The sequence below is a fragment of the Chiloscyllium plagiosum genome, chromosome 26 (assembly GCF_004010195.1).
Source record: "Chiloscyllium plagiosum isolate BGI_BamShark_2017 chromosome 26, ASM401019v2, whole genome shotgun sequence".
Taxonomy (NCBI): Eukaryota; Metazoa; Chordata; class Chondrichthyes; order Orectolobiformes; family Hemiscylliidae; genus Chiloscyllium; species Chiloscyllium plagiosum.
Genome location: NC_057735.1, coordinates 39,829,270 through 39,846,244, shown reverse-complemented (window position 1 = coordinate 39,846,244; position 16,975 = coordinate 39,829,270). Strand labels below are relative to the sequence as shown.

At 42.0% G+C, this 16,975-nt stretch overlaps 1 protein-coding gene across 2 annotated transcripts in view; it reads left to right on the top strand.

The window, feature by feature from the left end:
- The window catches only part of LOC122563273 (probable tubulin polyglutamylase TTLL1), a 32,456-nt gene that overhangs the window by 9,913 nt on the left and 5,568 nt on the right, over positions 1–16,975 (top strand). The window contains exons 3-6 of one of the 2 annotated variants that reach the window (XM_043716955.1): positions 3,167–3,347; positions 6,372–6,506; positions 12,663–12,771; positions 15,470–15,613. In XM_043716955.1, coding sequence (XP_043572890.1) covers positions 3,167–3,347; positions 6,372–6,506; positions 12,663–12,771; positions 15,470–15,613 — 569 coding nt within the window. The remainder of the gene's footprint in view (positions 1–3,166; positions 3,348–6,371; positions 6,507–12,662; positions 12,772–15,469; positions 15,614–16,975) is intronic. The other variant, XM_043716956.1, reaches the window with a different exon arrangement.

The following is a 16,975-nucleotide window of genomic DNA, read 5'->3' as shown; positions in this document are numbered from 1 at the left end:
TAATCAGTCTCCCATGGGGAACCTTGTCGAACACCTTACTGAAGTCCATATAGATCACATCTACTGCTCTGCCCTCATCAATCCTCATTGTTATTTCTTCATAAAACTCAATCAAATTTGTGAGACATGATTTCCCACGCACAAAGCCATGTTGACTATCCCTAATCAGTCCTTGCCTTTCCAAATACATGTACATCCTGTCCCTCAGGATTCCCTCCAACAACTTGCCCACCACAGAGGTCAGGCTCACCGGTCTATAATTCCCTGGCTTGTCCTTCCTGCCCTTAAACGCTGGCACCACGTTTGCCAACCTCCAGTCTTCCGGCACCTCACCTGTGACTATCGATGAAGGTGGAGCAGACTCGAGCAGCATTAGGCTATTCAGCCCTCCTTGTCGTAAGAATGATTGTTAACAAACAGTATAAAACCCACATTATTTCTGTTTTGACTTGTGGACTGGAATAGGAAAATAACTTTTTTTATAAAAACCCTGCCGAGTTGCTGCAGTTTTTGAAGCTAGGTAAATTGACGCCCTTTCATACAGTTTATGTAGCTATTGGTTCAAGCAGTACTAAACAGTCTTTATCGCCCTTCTTAAACAGTGGCACCATGTTTGCCAACCTCTAGTCTTCCGGCACCTCACCTGTGACTATCGATGATGCAACTATCTCAGTAAGAGGCCCAGCAATCACTTCTCTAGCTTCCCACAGAGTCCTCGGGTACACCTGATCAGGTCCTGGGGATTTATCCACCTTTAACCGTTTCAAGACATCCAGCACTTCCTCCTCTGTAATCTGGACATTTTGCAAAATGTCACCATTTCCTTACAGTCTATATCTTCCATATCCTTTTCCACAGTAAATACTGATGCAAAATATTCATTTAGTATCTCCCCCATTTTCTGTGGCTCCACACAAAGGCCGCCTTGTGGATCTTTGAGGGGTCCTATTCTCTCCCTAGTTACCCTTTTGTCCCTAATATATTTGCAAAGACCCTTTGGATTCTTCTTAATTCTATTTGCCAAAGTTATCTCATGTCCCCGTTTTTGCCCTCCTGATTTCCCTCTTAAGTATACTCCTACTTCCTTTATACTCATCTAAGAATTCACTCGATCTATCCTGTCTATACCTGACATATGCTTCCTTCTTCTTCTTAACCAAACCCTCAATTTCTTTAGTCATCCAGCATTCCCTATACCTACCAGCCTTTCTTTTCACCCTAATAGGAATATACCTTCTCTGGATTCTTGTTATCTCATTTCTGAAGGCTTCCCATTTTCCAGCTGTCCCTTTACCTGTGAACATCTGCCCCCAATCAGCTTATGAAAGTTCTTGCCTAATACCGTCAAAATTGGCCTTTCTCCAATTTAGATCTTCAACTTTTAGATCTGGTCTATCCTTTTCCATCACGATTTTAAAACTAATAGAATTCTGGTCGCTGGCCCCAAAGTGCTCCCCCACTGACACCTCAGTCACCTGCCCTGCCTTATTTCCAGGAATAGGTCAAGTTTTGCACCTTCTCTAGTAGGTACATCCACATACTGAATCAGAAAATTGTCTTGTACACACTTAAGAAATTCTTCTCCATCTAAACCTTTAATGGTATGGCAGTCCTGTGATGGAAGAGGGTGAGGGAGTCCAAAACTAGAGGGCATAGGTTAAATGTGAGAGGGGAAATATTTAAAAAGGACCTGAGGAGTAACGTTTTCACACAGGGAGGTGCGTGAATCGAATAAGCAGCCAGAGGAAATGGTGGAGGCAGGTGAATTATTGCATTTAAAAGACATCTGGTTGAGTATGTGAATATGAAGTGTTTGGAGGGATTTGGGCCCAAATGCTTGCATTTGGGACAAGGCCAGATTGAGATATCATTAAAACTGGAGTCAGGAGAAAATCTCTTCGTTATTGAGGTCATCCAGCATAATGGAAGACGGTGTGTTTGTTGGTGATCAGTCTTCTCGGCTCCAGGACCTCTCTGCAGAAGTTTCTCAGGAGATTGGTCTTGGTCCAACTATCTTCGACTGCTCCTTCAATAACCTTCCCCTCATTATAAGGTCAAATGTGGGATGTTCGCTGATGATTGCACAACGTTTAGCATCATTTGTGACTCCTTAATTAGTGATGCCGTCCACGTCCAAATGCAGCAAGTCCTGGACAGGTTTGAGCTAGCAAGTGGCAATTGACATTCCCACCACTCCAGTGGCAGGTAATTACCATCTCCAACAAGAGATAATATAACCATTGCCCCTTTGCATTCAATGGCATTACCATCACTGAATTCCCTACTATCAACATCCTGGGGTTTAGCATTGGCCAGAAACTGAACTGGTCTAGTCATATAAGTAGCACAAGAGAAGGTCAGAGGCTGAGTTTTGCAATGGCTAACTCACTCCTAGCTCTCCAAAGCCTGTCCATTACCAATGCATAGTAGCAGCTTTGTAAGATATGCTGCAGAATTTGTCAAAGCACCTTGGACAGCACAATCACATGGTGACTATCATCTAGAATGTTAAGACCAGCACAAACATGGAACATCACTATCTGAAAGTTCACTTTCCATACCACACAGCATCCTGACTTGGAAATATACCACTGTTTCTTCACCGCTGGGTCAAAATCCTGGAACTCCCTCACAATGTACATACACCAAATGGACTATTCAAAAAGGCAGTTCATCACCACCTTCCCAAGGGTCACGAGGCCTATCCAGCAATGCTGACCTCTCATGAAAGAATTTTTCAAAAGTTTCACAATGACAGCAATCGTACATTTGTCCCTCCAGTCTGCCACCTGTGAATAAACACAAAATTGAGCCATTTACTGACAAGACAAAGGGTGTTTTTAGTAACAGATTCTTAGTATTGGAATCTTACCCCATCAACAGAGGTAGTCCACAGTAGAATGAGTAAAGTTATGTATAATATTATATGAATGGCATTTATTATTTTGGAGAAGCCATTCATGAACCTGCACAGTTCTCCTGTCATGACTAAATCTAATCCGTACCAAACAGAAAATTGACTTACCAGAAAGCAGCTATTAAATTCCTTTTATTTTAGAGATGTTTAAATTCCTGTAATCTAAACACTGGTTTTAAGGGAGAAAAGGAAGAGCAAAGGATTTCAGAGCTTCTCTCTTCACAACAATGTGATTTGATTTTCTTTCAGATTTTATCCCTGTCACGTTCATGCTGCCTGGGGATTACAATTTGTTTGTTGAGGAATTCCGGAAGAACCCAACTAGCACATGGATAATGAAGCCATGTGGGAAGGCTCAAGGGAAGGGGATATTCCTCATTAATAAACTTTCCCAGATTAAGAAGTGGTCGCGTGACAGCAGGACTACTACGTAAGAATGACTTATATTTCTGAATGTGTGGGGAGGAGTGGGTGCAGTGATACATTGACCACACCTGATATGGGTACTTCATGCCAAGGGAAAGGTAGGAAGGTATAGGTGCATATGGATAGATTGGGAGGGGTTTTGGGGAAGTGTGAAGTCTGTGGGTTTAATGGGCGAATTAAACCCACAGGCAGGTGATATTAATATTTTGGAGGCTCACTGGCACTTTCAGGGTGAGTTGGAAGCCACTGATAGGAATGCTCACTGTTGGCTTTCATCACACTAGAAATTGAAAATATCCTATGGAGAGGACATTTGGCTGCAAAGTGCTGAATGTGGGGTCAGGTGATGAGAGAGAGAGGGCTGCAACAAACACTGATCATAGGGCTTTTAAAATGAATGAACATAGATCGCAGGCCCATGCAAAGGATAGTGCACAAACTGCCCACTCTATGGCCATCCTCTATGACCCTTTGTGTCTATTCCTCCCTGGCTCAGCCACTGGTGCACAACTCTTTGACATCCACATCTTTGTGCACAGATGTATTCAAACCTTTCTTTTAATATTTGTTCATAGAATGTGGCTGTTGCTGGCTCGGATAGCATTTATTGCCTATCCCTAATTCTCCAGACGGCAGATACAAATTGATCATATTATGGTCGATCTGGAGTCACGTGTAGGCCAGACCAGGTAACAACAACAGATTCCTTCCCCGAAGTGACACTATCAGATTGGTTTTTCCTGACAATTAGCAATGGTTTCATAATCATCATTAGACTCTTAACTCCAGATTTTTATTACATTCAAACTTTACCATCTGCCATGGTGGGATTCGAATCCAGATTCTCAGAACGTTGAATGGATCTCTGCAATAATAGTCTAATGATAATACCACAAGGCCAACACCTCCCCAGTGTGGTCCCAGTATGTCAGGGATGTTGAAACGAGGAGGGACAAAAGTATCATCGTGACCCAATGCCTTGTATATGAATTGGTCTCACTGCTTTCAGATGTTGCAGTAGGCTCTCAGCACATCTCCATCAATGGAGTTTTGTCTGTGGCCATTTTGTGCGACGGAATGGTGCTAAGATACATCTGTTGCCCATGCAGAGAGACTCACAAACACCTGATGGTTAACACGAGGAACTTTTGTGCAGAAATTAGTGGTGACAAACCTGTTCACCTGTGCCAGCAAAGCCCTGAACATGTTTTCTTTTTTCCCCAGTAGGAGGCTGAGGACATGGACGTTGGGCACCCTTCCACCCATATGGCCTCTTTCTGCCTTCATATGGGGCTTTGTCTCCTGTAATAAGGAGAAGATGGGGAATGAGTAGGATTACACTGGCTGGCATAGCTGTTATTCCTGGTGTATGTGGGGGAAAGGAGATGAAATGTAAAGAGGGACTGAGGAGGCGGCACAAAGAGCATGGAAGGTTATTGGTGTGTGAAGTTGGGATGGGTAAGAGCAAGTCAGGGAAAATACTGAACACAGTAATGAAGGTGGTAAAGCATGAGTCTTGGTGGGAGTGAGTGTAATAGCAGAAAGAGAGCAAGTCTGAGGTAACAGAGAGGAAAGTGTGGCAGAGATGAGCATTGACCTTCTTTCTGCATTGTTTGGCTGTTCCCCTGCACCTTGGAGATGACACTAATGTGAGTACCGATCTCAGACCAGCCTGGCAGAGTCTGGTGGCATGGTCTCCTTGCTGGTCTTCTAGGAAGAGAACATCTCTCCTTTGCGACACGCTGTTCTCCAGGATCTCCAAGTGCCTTTCATGGAAATGCAGTGCAGTCTTCCCGTTCTCCACCAGTTCCAACTCTTTGTAATGTCATTGCTTGTCTGGGTGCACAGTAGCCTTTAAAGGTAGTGCAGGTGCGAGATTTGCCACTCTCGCTAGGCCTCACAGCAAATAACATGAGCTCAAATTTGGCAAAATAAACATAAGAATCAGCTCCTAGTTTTTGTATTGGGGGACTGTAGAATTTGGCTTAAGAGTAAAGAAACTGTCTCAGTAAAGGTTGCAAATACAGAATTTTGCTTTGATATTTCATAGAATTATACAGTACAGAAGAGGCCCATTATGACATTATAAGTGCTCATCCAAGTACTTTTTAAAAGTTGAGGTTGCCTGCTTCGACTACCTCCCCCTGATGTTGCATTCCAGACTCTCACCACCTTCTGGGTAAAAAAATGTTTCTTTAAATCTCTTCTAAACCTCCCACCTTTCACCCTAAAATTACTCCACTTCGCTATTGACCCTTCAACTAAGAGGAACAGCTGCTTCCTACCCACTCTCTGCATGCCCCTCATAAAATTATACATCTCATTGAGGTCCTCCTTCAGTCTCCTATGCTCTAAAAAGCTTATTCATTGCTAAACTGCATAATCCCAGGCAACATCCTGGTGAATCTCCTTTGCACCCCCTCCAGTATGATTATATTCTTCATGTAGAAAAATGATCAGAACTGCAATTATAATCTGTGACACAACTGATATATTCATGTGTCCCATTTGCCTTAACTACCCTAATAACCTCCACTGCTGACTTCATGCCTCTGTGGACAAGCACCTGAAGATCATTCTGTTCCTCTGAGCTTCCTAGTGTTTTACCATTCACTGAACTCTCCCTTGTCTTGTTACTTGTTCCAAAGTGCATCATCATTCACTTAACAGTGTTAAATTCAATCTGCCACTGGTCCACCCATCTGACCAATCTGTTTATATTCTGCTGTAACCTAAGATCTTCTTCCTCACTGTCAACTAACCAGACAATCTTTGTGTCATTTGCAAACTTACTTATCAACTGCCTACATTTCCTTATAAATTGATTATATGTAATCACGAATAGCACTGATCCCTGAGGAATGCCATTGGACACAAGCCTCTAGTCACACAATCAGCCTCCCATCACTATCTTCTATTCATTATTCTTTTACTCCATTTGTTTACTTAATGAACACTCTTTGATGTAATCTTAAACCTGTGAAGAAAATGCTTCAGTAATCTTCAGAAAATCTTCATTAATTTGCAGATTTATATCTCCTGCTGGGAAGGAGGCATATGTCATTTCATTGTACATAGACAACCCACTGCTGATTGGTGGAAAAAAGTTTGATTTACGCTTATATGTATTGGTGACTTCCTATCGACCATTAAAATGTTATATGTAAGTGAAAATATTCAATTTTATTAGCACTGTCTCTATCACAATTGTAGAAATCTTTCAGTGTAAAACTCTTCATTTAAGCATTATGCCTGCACATCTCTTCTACAAAATACACTTCTACAAAACTTAGAGCAGTACTTGGATGATGTATAATATTACAGTAATGTGTTTTGGGATGACACATTAGGAAAAATGTTCACTTTTCACTTTACAGTGTGGTATAATAATATCATTAGCAGAAAGTGTATTTGATGAATGCAGACTCATGATGCTTGGATCTGCACACTTGAGACTTAAAAGAGCAGACCGAAAGCATGAAGATCAGCATACTGAAGGAAGGATTTTCCATCTTTGCACAGATTTATCTTCATTTTAACTTTTTCAGGCCTTCTGAAAACAATTTTAGAAATAACTAAAGATGAACCCACATATTCTTGACACCAGCAATTATAAAGCTCGCCAACAGGCTCATCATCTGGCAAATCATCCAATGGCTTGAGCTGAGATGCAGTACAGGTCATTCTGCTATAACGCGCGTTTCGTCAGCGCGAGTTGGCTATAATGCGATTGATGAATTGTGGACATTGTTTGAATAATGCAAACTTTCTACTGAACAGATATGGTGATTTTCTATTAGCGATCGTCTACAGCGCAGTTTTCTATAGCAGTTTTCCAAAGGGTGATGTTGCGGAGGAACACAACAGTCGCATTATAGCAGAATGACCTGTGAAGTGAAATATGTGACTGTCTTAAAACTGCAGTTCATTTTTCAAATTGCTGTTAGCATATACTTCAATTTAACTTGCTGATTAATGATGACAATAAAGTGAGAGTGAGTGCTTCAGGAATACTAAGGAGATATTGGGAACGGTTTGGTTAGAACAGTCCTTTGGAGTTGGGAAGTCATGTTGAGATTGTACAGGACGTTGGTGAGGTCTCTTTTGGAATACTATGTCCAGTTCTGGTTGAGCAGTTATAGAAAGGATACTATTAAGCTGGAGAGGGTTGAGAAGATACTTAGCAGGATGTTGCCAGGTATGGAGGCTGGAGCTTTTTCTGCTGGAGCATAGGAGGTTTAGAGGCAACCTTATAGAAGTTTATAAAATAATGAGAGATACAGATAGAGTTGATGGTAGTTGTCGTTTCCCTCAGTTAGGGGATTCCAAGACTAGGGGACATATTTTTAATGTGAGCAGAGTGACATCTTAAAAAAGACATGGGGGCATTTTTTTTTTAAACAGAGGGTCGTTCACATGTGGAATTAACTTCCTGAGGTGGTAGTGTATGTGTGTACAATTTCAATGTTTAAAAGACATTTAAAAAGTAGATGAATAGGAAAAGTTCGCAGGGATATGGGCCAGGAGCAGACAGGTGGGACTAGTTCAGTTTGGGATTATGTTCGACATGGACTGGTTGGACTGGACAGTCTGTTTCTGTGCTGTATGACTGTGACACAAATCAATTTCAGATACAAATCAACATTCGAATGAAACAGACAGGCAGGGTGGAAATTTTGAGGTCCTTTTGTGTTGATCCATCCTTGAATGAAATTATGAATTTCCCAGATGCTTTGAATGTCCATTTTAGTTGAGTACTGACTTGAGACTTGGTACAATTAATAATTCAAATAGCAAAGAGCAAATGAGTTGCAGCAAACCTTCTAGTTTATTTGTGACCAGTTTTTTAAAAGTATTGACCAAAAGTTTTTAAGGGAACACCAGTAGCCACCTTCAGCGCCCCCCTGCCACCCTCCTTTAGCCTCTTTGGGACCCACCCACCCCCCAAACCCCACTCCTAAGCCTTGCTACATATTCACCTTCCTCTCTGACCTTGAACTCTCTGAAGCCGAATAGTCCATCCTCAGTAAAAGACTCACATTCGTGCCCCCCTGACGCCAGTTCAATGAATTCCATACCTGCCAAGATGTGGAGCTCTTCTTCCGCCACCACCACCTCAACCTCCTCCTTCGACAAAAAACCCCAACCTCCCTCCGAGAACTCCTCCCATCTCCAACCTTCCTGGTCACACATCCCCTCCCCGCCAACCTTGTACCTGCCCTAGACCTCTTCATTGCTGACATGACATCGGCTGCCTCAAATTCTTGAGCATGCCCTTACCCACTCTAACCTCACCCCCTCCAAACATGCAGCGCTCCACTCTCTCCGTACCAACCCCGTTTCATCATCAAATCCGCTGTCAAAGGCAGGGCGCTAGTAATCTGGAGAATGGACCTCTATGCCGCAGAGGCCGAATGCCAGCTCTCTGACACTACGTCCTATCTCCCCCTTGACCACGATCCCACCGTGACCCATGAGGCCAAAATCGCTTGCACTGTCCGTGACCTCACTGCCTCTGGTGATCTCCTGTCCACCGCCTCCAGCCTTATCGATCCCCAGGCCTGCACACTACCCAGTTCTACCTGCTCCCCAAGATCCACAAACCCAACTACCCTGGCCGACTCATCATCTCCTCATGCTTCTGTCCCACCAAACTCATCTTGTCCTATCTCGACTCTGTCCTCTCCTCCTTGTTTAAGATACTTCCCACTTATATCTACGACACCAACCACGCCCTCCACCTCTTCAGTAACTTCCAGTTCCCCAGACCTCAATGCTTTGTCTTCACTATGGATGTGCAGTCCTTCTACACATCCATACCCCAGAAGGATTTCCTCAGGCCCTCAGCTTCTTCCTCTCCAACAGACCCATCCAGTCCCCCTCCACCAATACGCTCCTCTGCCTTGTCGAACTGGTCCTCACCCTTAATAACCTTTTCCTTTAACTCCTCCCATATCCTCCAAATCCAGGGGGTGGCCATGGACTTGCAGATAGGCCCCAGCTACACCTGGCACTGTGGCTATATTGAACAGTCACTCCTCAGTACCTACATAGGCACTGTGCCCCAACTCTTCCTCCTTTACATTGATGACTGCATCAGTGCAGCGTCCTGTACCCAGGCTGAACTGGAGCAGTTCGTCAACTTTGCCCACAACTTCCACCCCGCCCTCAAATTTATTTGGTCCACCTCAGACACAACCCTCCCCTTTCTTGACCTCTCTGTTTCCATCTTTGGCAAAAGTCTCCAGATAGACATTTACTGTAAATCCACAGACTCCCCTAACTACCTGGACTACACCTCCTCCCACCCAGCATCCTGATGGAACTTCATCCTGTTCTCCCAGTTCCTCCGCATCTGCCACATCAGCATGGTCAAGGAGACACTTCCAAGCATCCCAGATATCACCTATTTCGAACAACATGCTTTTCCTCCCTCTGTCATCCAGCCAGTCCTCCACTCCAACTCCTTCATTCCCTCCTCCACTGCACTAAACCGCCAGCCCCCAAACACAATTAAAACAGGGTCCCCTTGTCCTTACCTACCATCCCACCAGCCTTCACATCACAAGTATCATACTTAAACAGTTCACCAACTCCAATTAGACCCCACCACCAAGAACATCTTCCCTTCTCCACCTCTCTCTGCCTTCTGCAAGGACCATTCCCTTTGACAATTCTTGGTTTGCGCCACTCTCCCCACCAAACCCCCTGAACCCCAAGGTACCTTTCCCTGGAAAAGATACAAAAGCTGCTAGCACACCACCCCTCTCACCTCCATCCAGGGTCCCCAATAGTCCAGACAGAGGTTCACCTGCCTCCCCTCCAACCTAGCTTATTATATCTAGTCTTCTCTACATCGAAGAGATCAAATGTAAACTCAAGGCAAGTTTTGCCAAGCATCTCAGCCAGGCCCACAGGGGCTGACCTGACCTCGCAGTCACTGCCCTTTTAATTCCCCTTCCCACTCCCTTTCCGACATGACCATCCCTGGACTCCTCCATTGCCAGAACGAACCAAACTGAAAACTGGAGGAACAACACCTCATCTTCTGCCTGGGCAACCTACATCCCGGATTCTCCAATTTCAGATAGCCCCCCTTCCTATCCCCGACTCGCTTCCCAGCCCCTCCTCTCCCTTCCATTCCTTTTCTACACTTCCTGATGCTGCCTGGCTTGCTGTGTTCTCCAGCTTGTCTATCTTCCTCTGAAAGCCACCATTGTTGAAGAGATCCAACACCAGATCAGATGTGCCAAATTGGTCGCCTACAGAGTGTGGCAGAGTGATTGATAAGAAAGACCTTTGCAAGTTAACAGGAGTCTTGGTGTACAGAGCAGTTTTCATCGCCACTCTCCTCTACAGCAATCAGACTTGGACTGCAAACCAGAGACACTTAACAGTCCTAGCGATTTTCATTAGCAATGTCTGCAGATTCAATCAAAGGACTGTCAAACAATCTCGAATGCCCTTGAAACCACTTCTACAAAATTGGCTCTGATGTAATTACACTGTCCAGATGCTCATAAAGTTTAACCTCTCCAGGTCTTGATTTCTCAACATTCAAATGGCCAGAGACTCTTGGGAGGACAAAGGAAATGCAGAAGGTTGTTGATCTTTGGAATTCTTTTCCACAGAGAGCAGTGGAGGTTGGGTCATTGGTATATTCAAGGCTGAGCTCGGCAGAGCTTTGATTGACCAAGAAGTTCAAAGAGAGAGTAAAGGAGAGTTAAGGCTTCAGTTAGGCCATTCATCATCTTATTAAATAGAGCAACAGCTCAATGAGCTGAATGATCTAATCTTGCTTCTCTTTCTTAAGATGTTATAAATCCAGTCTATTATCTTCGTCCTGTACAGTTTTGGAAACTACTAAAATTACAAAGTGAAAATAGAGGCAGTTCAAAAGAGATTCAATAAGCTGATTCCTGGGGTGAAGGAATTGACTTGTCTAAACAGTAGGCCTTTATTCATTACATTTTAGAAGAATGAAGGGTGATTATATTGAAATATACAAGGTTTTGAGGTTGCTAAACATGATAGATATTGGGAAGAGGTTTCCACTGGTGGGGGAATCTCAAACTAAGGAATGTTGTTTCAGAATAAGGGGACATTCAATAAAAACTGAAATGTTAGGAATTTCTTCTGGGGCAGAAAACATGTGTGGACTTCTCTACCCCAGAAAGTTGTAGAAGCTATATCGCCAAAAGTATATCAAAAGGAAGTAGATAGCCTTCAAATCCCTATTTATTTCAAAGATCTATGAGGAGTTGGCAAGAACAAGTCATTGAGGCCTTGGGCAGATCAGCCCTGATCTTAATGAAGGTGGGTCAGGCCTAATGGGTTAAATGGCTTTCTACTGCTCCAGTTGCTCATGTTCTTTTGTTCTCCTGTTTAATTTTTTTTAACACACCACATGTATCTCAAAAGATTTTTCATTGCAATTTTGGAAAGTTTTTTTACGTTCGAGCTTGTAAGCTCTTGGGAAATCAGAACACCAGAAAATTAGAATTTTCGCATTTTGAAGGTCAACATTGTATAGTTTTCTAATTAGCAAAGCAAAGTCTGTGTGGAGTCATCTACAAATAATATTTCTGATATAACATCAAGTAAGTGTAGTAAAGTGATTAAATACATTGTTTCAAATGTGGAACTGGAGAGAATTTTGACTAATTCACAGATCATTAAAGTTTGCTGTGTTACGAAATGTACTGAATGGTTAAAACAAATGGGAAAATGATGTTTATTGGCGTAATGAAACTTTGATCAAAGAGTTTATGATCTTTAACAATTAAAATTAGAATACCTATGCCAGACATTGATACAAAAGTTAACTTAAGTGGGCGGCACGGTGGCACAGTGCCAGAGACCCGGGTTCAATTCCCACCTCAGGTGACTAACTGTGTGGAGTTTGCACATTCTCCCCGTGTCTGCGTGGGTTTCTTCCGGGTGCTCCGGTTTCCTCCCACAGTCCAAAGATGTGCAGGTCAGGTGAATTGGCCATGCTAAATTGCCCGTAGTGTTAGGTAAGGGGTAAATGTATGGGTGGTTTGCGCTTCGGCGGGGCGAGGTGGACTTGTTGGGCCAAAGGGCCTGTTTCCACACTGTAAAGTAATCGAATCGAATCTAATCTAAGTGTTACATAATGCAGAGGATAGATGGTATTCAGCCAAACCAGTGAAATCACTATATGAATAATCTTTGTTTTACCAACAGTGACAAGGTTATTACTGCATGCTACTGAAATCTGACAATGGAAGTTTAGTTGACAGTGAATTCTCTTGCGACCAAGTACAAAAACACGTTGTTTATTTTCTTTACATTGTAGGTATCGACTAGGATTTTGTCGTTTTTGTACAATGAAGTACACTCCAAGCACCAGTGAATTAGATAACATGTTTGTGCATCTTACAAATGTATCTGTGCAGAAACATGGGGTAAGTTGACAAGATCCTGCATTTTGGATTATTAATTGGCCGATGTGAGAAGATACGAACATGATAAATAGGAGCAGAAGTAAGCCATGACATTTTTTTTGTCCCTGCTCCACCATTCAACAAGATAATAGTCAATACTCTCCTTCAAATTCATCTTCCTGCACTATACACACAATATCAAACAAAAACAATTTGCATCCTGAACATAATCAACAACTGAGAATCCATTGCCCCCTTAGGTCAGGAATTATACAGATTCACAATATTTAAAAAAAAATACATTTCTGTTCATCCCACGCAAAAATGGCCAACCCTAATTTCTAAGATTATACCCCCTAATTCTAGACTCTTCGGCCAGGGGTGAGATCTTCCCAGCATCTATCCTTTTAAGCTCCTTATGAATTTCCAGCATTTCAATTTCCCACACTTTTACCACATATCTACTCAATCTCTCCATTATAGTACAATTCCTCTCAACCCAGGAATTAGTCTAGCAAACCTGTATTAAGATCTCTTTAAGACAAATATATCTTTCCAGTGTAAGGACACTAAAATTTCCCAGTCTCTTGCCATTTTAAAAAACATTCTGTTTTTCTATTTCTTGTTTCACATTGGATAATTTCGCACTCCTGCACATTATATTCCACCTCGCCCAATCATATCATCTGTCTAATTTGAATTGCAGCCTCTTCAATTCCTCCTCAAAGCTTACTTTCCATCTAATTTTCATTGATTGGCAAATCTGGATACATTGTATTCTGATTCTTCATCAAAGTCATTTATTTTCAAAATTAGATTTTAAATTGATTTGACTATTGGGTGGAAGCAAAGGATCCCATGGCATTATCTTGAAAGAATAAACAGGCAGGAGGCTGGAAGAACACAGCAAGCCAGGCAGCATCAGGAGGTGGAGAAGTCAATGTTTCGGGTGTAACTCTTCACCATCCTGACTCCGATTCCCCATTTATCTGCAGCAGCCCCTACACCCACCCCCAGTCCTGAAGAAGGGTTATACCCGAAACGTTGACTTCTCCATCTCCTGATGCTGCCTGGCTTGCTGTTTTCTTCCAGCCTCCTGCCTGTCTACTTTGGATTCCAGCATCTGCGGTTTTTTTGTCTCTAACCAAATTATCTTGAAAGAGAGCAGACAAGTTAATGTTTGTGTTCTGGCCAATATTTATCTTTGTAGCAATATCACAAAACCAGATTATGTTTGTGGGAATTTGGTGTGCTCAAATTCATTTTTATGTTTCTTAAATGACTGCAAAAGTATATTATTGACTGTAAAATGTTTTGAGACAAATGTCCTTGTGTTATTAATTAGCTGTTTTGTTGCAAATGCTTTGTGCAGTCAGATCATACATTTAGCTTTAACATTTGTTCTTTTTTCCTGCTATCACCTTATTCACTAAAACTTTACCAAATCTGTTAACTCTCTGTTCTTTCTTGATCTATTCTGTTTATTTATCTTTTGTCAAGGCTGGTTATTTTTCTCACAGGCAGTTCTGTGCTAGATCATGAATAAAGCAGTAAAATTCACAAAAGTATACTTAAATGGTTATCTATCTGCTCCATTGAAAAAGTCTCATGATTTCTCTTACTGTTTTTGAAGTCGCCCTTTCCTGTATCTACCCAGTCAGTTAGTTGAGATAGATACATATTGTGGTCAAATGTTAAGTTTGCAAATGAAAGCTGGTGGAACTGTGCTGTGTTGCAGGTTTGCATGCTGCTGTTTTACTTCCGGGACCATTGTTTAAATGATTCAAATGTCCTCTTCCGCCTAGCTGTTGAGAAAGTTGCTTATGAACAAAATGTAGGCAGCTTTAACCCACAGGAATACCACACAAACAAGTTTATTGATCCTAATGTCCTTTCTCTGTCGCTAAAACAAACTTGTTTTGCTATAAGCAGCAAACCAACAATCTTTTTAAGACAACACAAAAGAAAGCAAGTGCAAAGTGTAAATATTCACATCGGTACATTAGAATTTTTTTTAACAATTGGAGGTGGAGACTGACGTCCTCATTTTTATCTGCACAAAACTGTAGGCAATGGGAGAGAATTGGATGGAATAAACCCTGCTGTAATTATAAACTTTATTTTTCCTCAAAGCAGGGATTTACTTTCAGAATCAATACCCTGCGCTTGCATTAATCAGAATTTACAAAGGTGACAACCATTTGAGTAAATGTTATCTACCTTGCTCTCTCAGAAAAACGTATGCATTTTCTTTCCTTTGGTTTCTAATTGTGCTGTCTCATAGTGGACCAGCTTCAGTTGGATTTCCTTAACACCTCGACCCATTGTCTGTACCTCATGTTGGTAGGTAATTTGTCTGTGGAAGGCATAATAACTGACCTGATTGCTGTTCTCACCAAACATATGTGGGCCATTAATTTTCTTTCAGGAGTAGGACCATTTACTTATTTCGTGCATTTGGACACAACTGAATGATTTCACCCCCGCCCCCAATCACCAAATCATCTGCAGTAGTTTTTTATTTATTAACCACCACCAGTAAATTACCTGTGTTCTCCAAAGGATTAATTTATATGCAAAGCTTATTAATGACAATGCAGACCAGCAAAGGTGAGGGAAAGAGAGGGAGCTAAATCAAACAGGAGTTGGAAGAGGGCAGCAGGCTTTCTATTTTTTAAATTGTGGGGACATAACTATATAAGTATTGTTTTGTTTCTAGGGTGACTATAATCCAATCCATGGTGGGAAATGGTCAGTAAGCAACCTGCGACTGTATCTTGAAAGTACACAGGGAAAGGATGTGACTGATAAACTCTTTGATGATATTCACTGGATAGTTGTTCACTCACTGAAGGCTGTGGCAGTAAGTGTGTCAAACAAAGGTTTCTTTCTAAACAATTGATATTTTTTATCATTTGTCTTTTTGATCAGATTTTCTGCTTGCATCTGCATGTTTTCTGTGCAAAAAATTGGAAAAAAATTGAATTCTTCTTGGTAAAAGTCACTTTGAGTAGGTACGCATGTATTTGTTGCTTGAGTACTATGTTTGAAGTGTTCTTTCATGTTGTTGATCTGAGAAGGACATGATGTGAATGTAACAGCGTTTTTCAGTTAAGTGAGAATGATTTTTCTCTGAGTTTTCAAATATAGTCCTAAACAGTGAAAGTAGATTCGCTGTGTTTCTATTTTCCATGATGATAGCTTTGCTGCCCTGTACAAGAATATCCACTTCAATTCTTTACAAATGGCCAGGTCCTGAGATGTTTGAAGAACCCCTCAGAAGCTGATTGTTCACCAAATAATATTTTTTTTAAAAAACCACCACAATTGACTTGTGTTTGGTCACCTTTCTCAAATAAAATATCCTGCAGTTTGTTTTTAAAAGATGTTTTTAATTGTGATCAAATGTAGCTGATGCTGCTTTCAGCTCCTTCTGCCAGGAGATCTCGTGTCATGCTATGTCTATACTTGTTCCGTCCCCTCACATCCCTTGTGAGTCATCTGCAACAACCGTCTTCCAACTATACCTGGCTCGACCTCTTTTTCTAACACCTTCCACTTTGCCGTCTAGGAGGGATTTCTGTAGTTTTCCAGCTCTGATTGAATGGCCAAAACACTAACTTTTTCTTTTCTGGATGTCACTTTATATAGAGTTCTTTTTGGCTTTTGCAATTTCAAACACTACTTCATTTGTTTTATAGTCTGTATGTGGAATTTTTTACCATACATCTTAGTATACGTATTTCAAAGGCCTCTCCTTTGTTCTTACTGTCCAGGTTTCTAACAGACACAGGATTAAATGTAGCTGAATAGGCTGGGGCTGTTTTCCCTGGAGTGTCAAAGGCTGAGTGGTAACCTTATAGAGGTTTATAAAATCATGAGGGGCATGGATACGGTAAATATACAAAGTCTTTTCCCTGGGGTGGAGGAGTCCAGAACTAGGGGGCATAGGTGTAGGGCGAGAGGGGAAAGATATAGATTTTTTTTTTAGATTACTTTACAGTGTGGAAACAAGCCCTTCGGCCCAACAAGTCCACACTGACCGGCCGAAGCGCAAACCACCCATATCCCTACATTTACCCCTTACCTAACACTACGGACAATTTAACATGGCCAATTCACCTGACCTGCACATCTTTGGACTGTGGGAGGAAACCGGAGCACCCGGAGGAAACCCACGCAGACACGGGGAGAATGTGCAAACTCCACACAGTCAGTCGCTTAA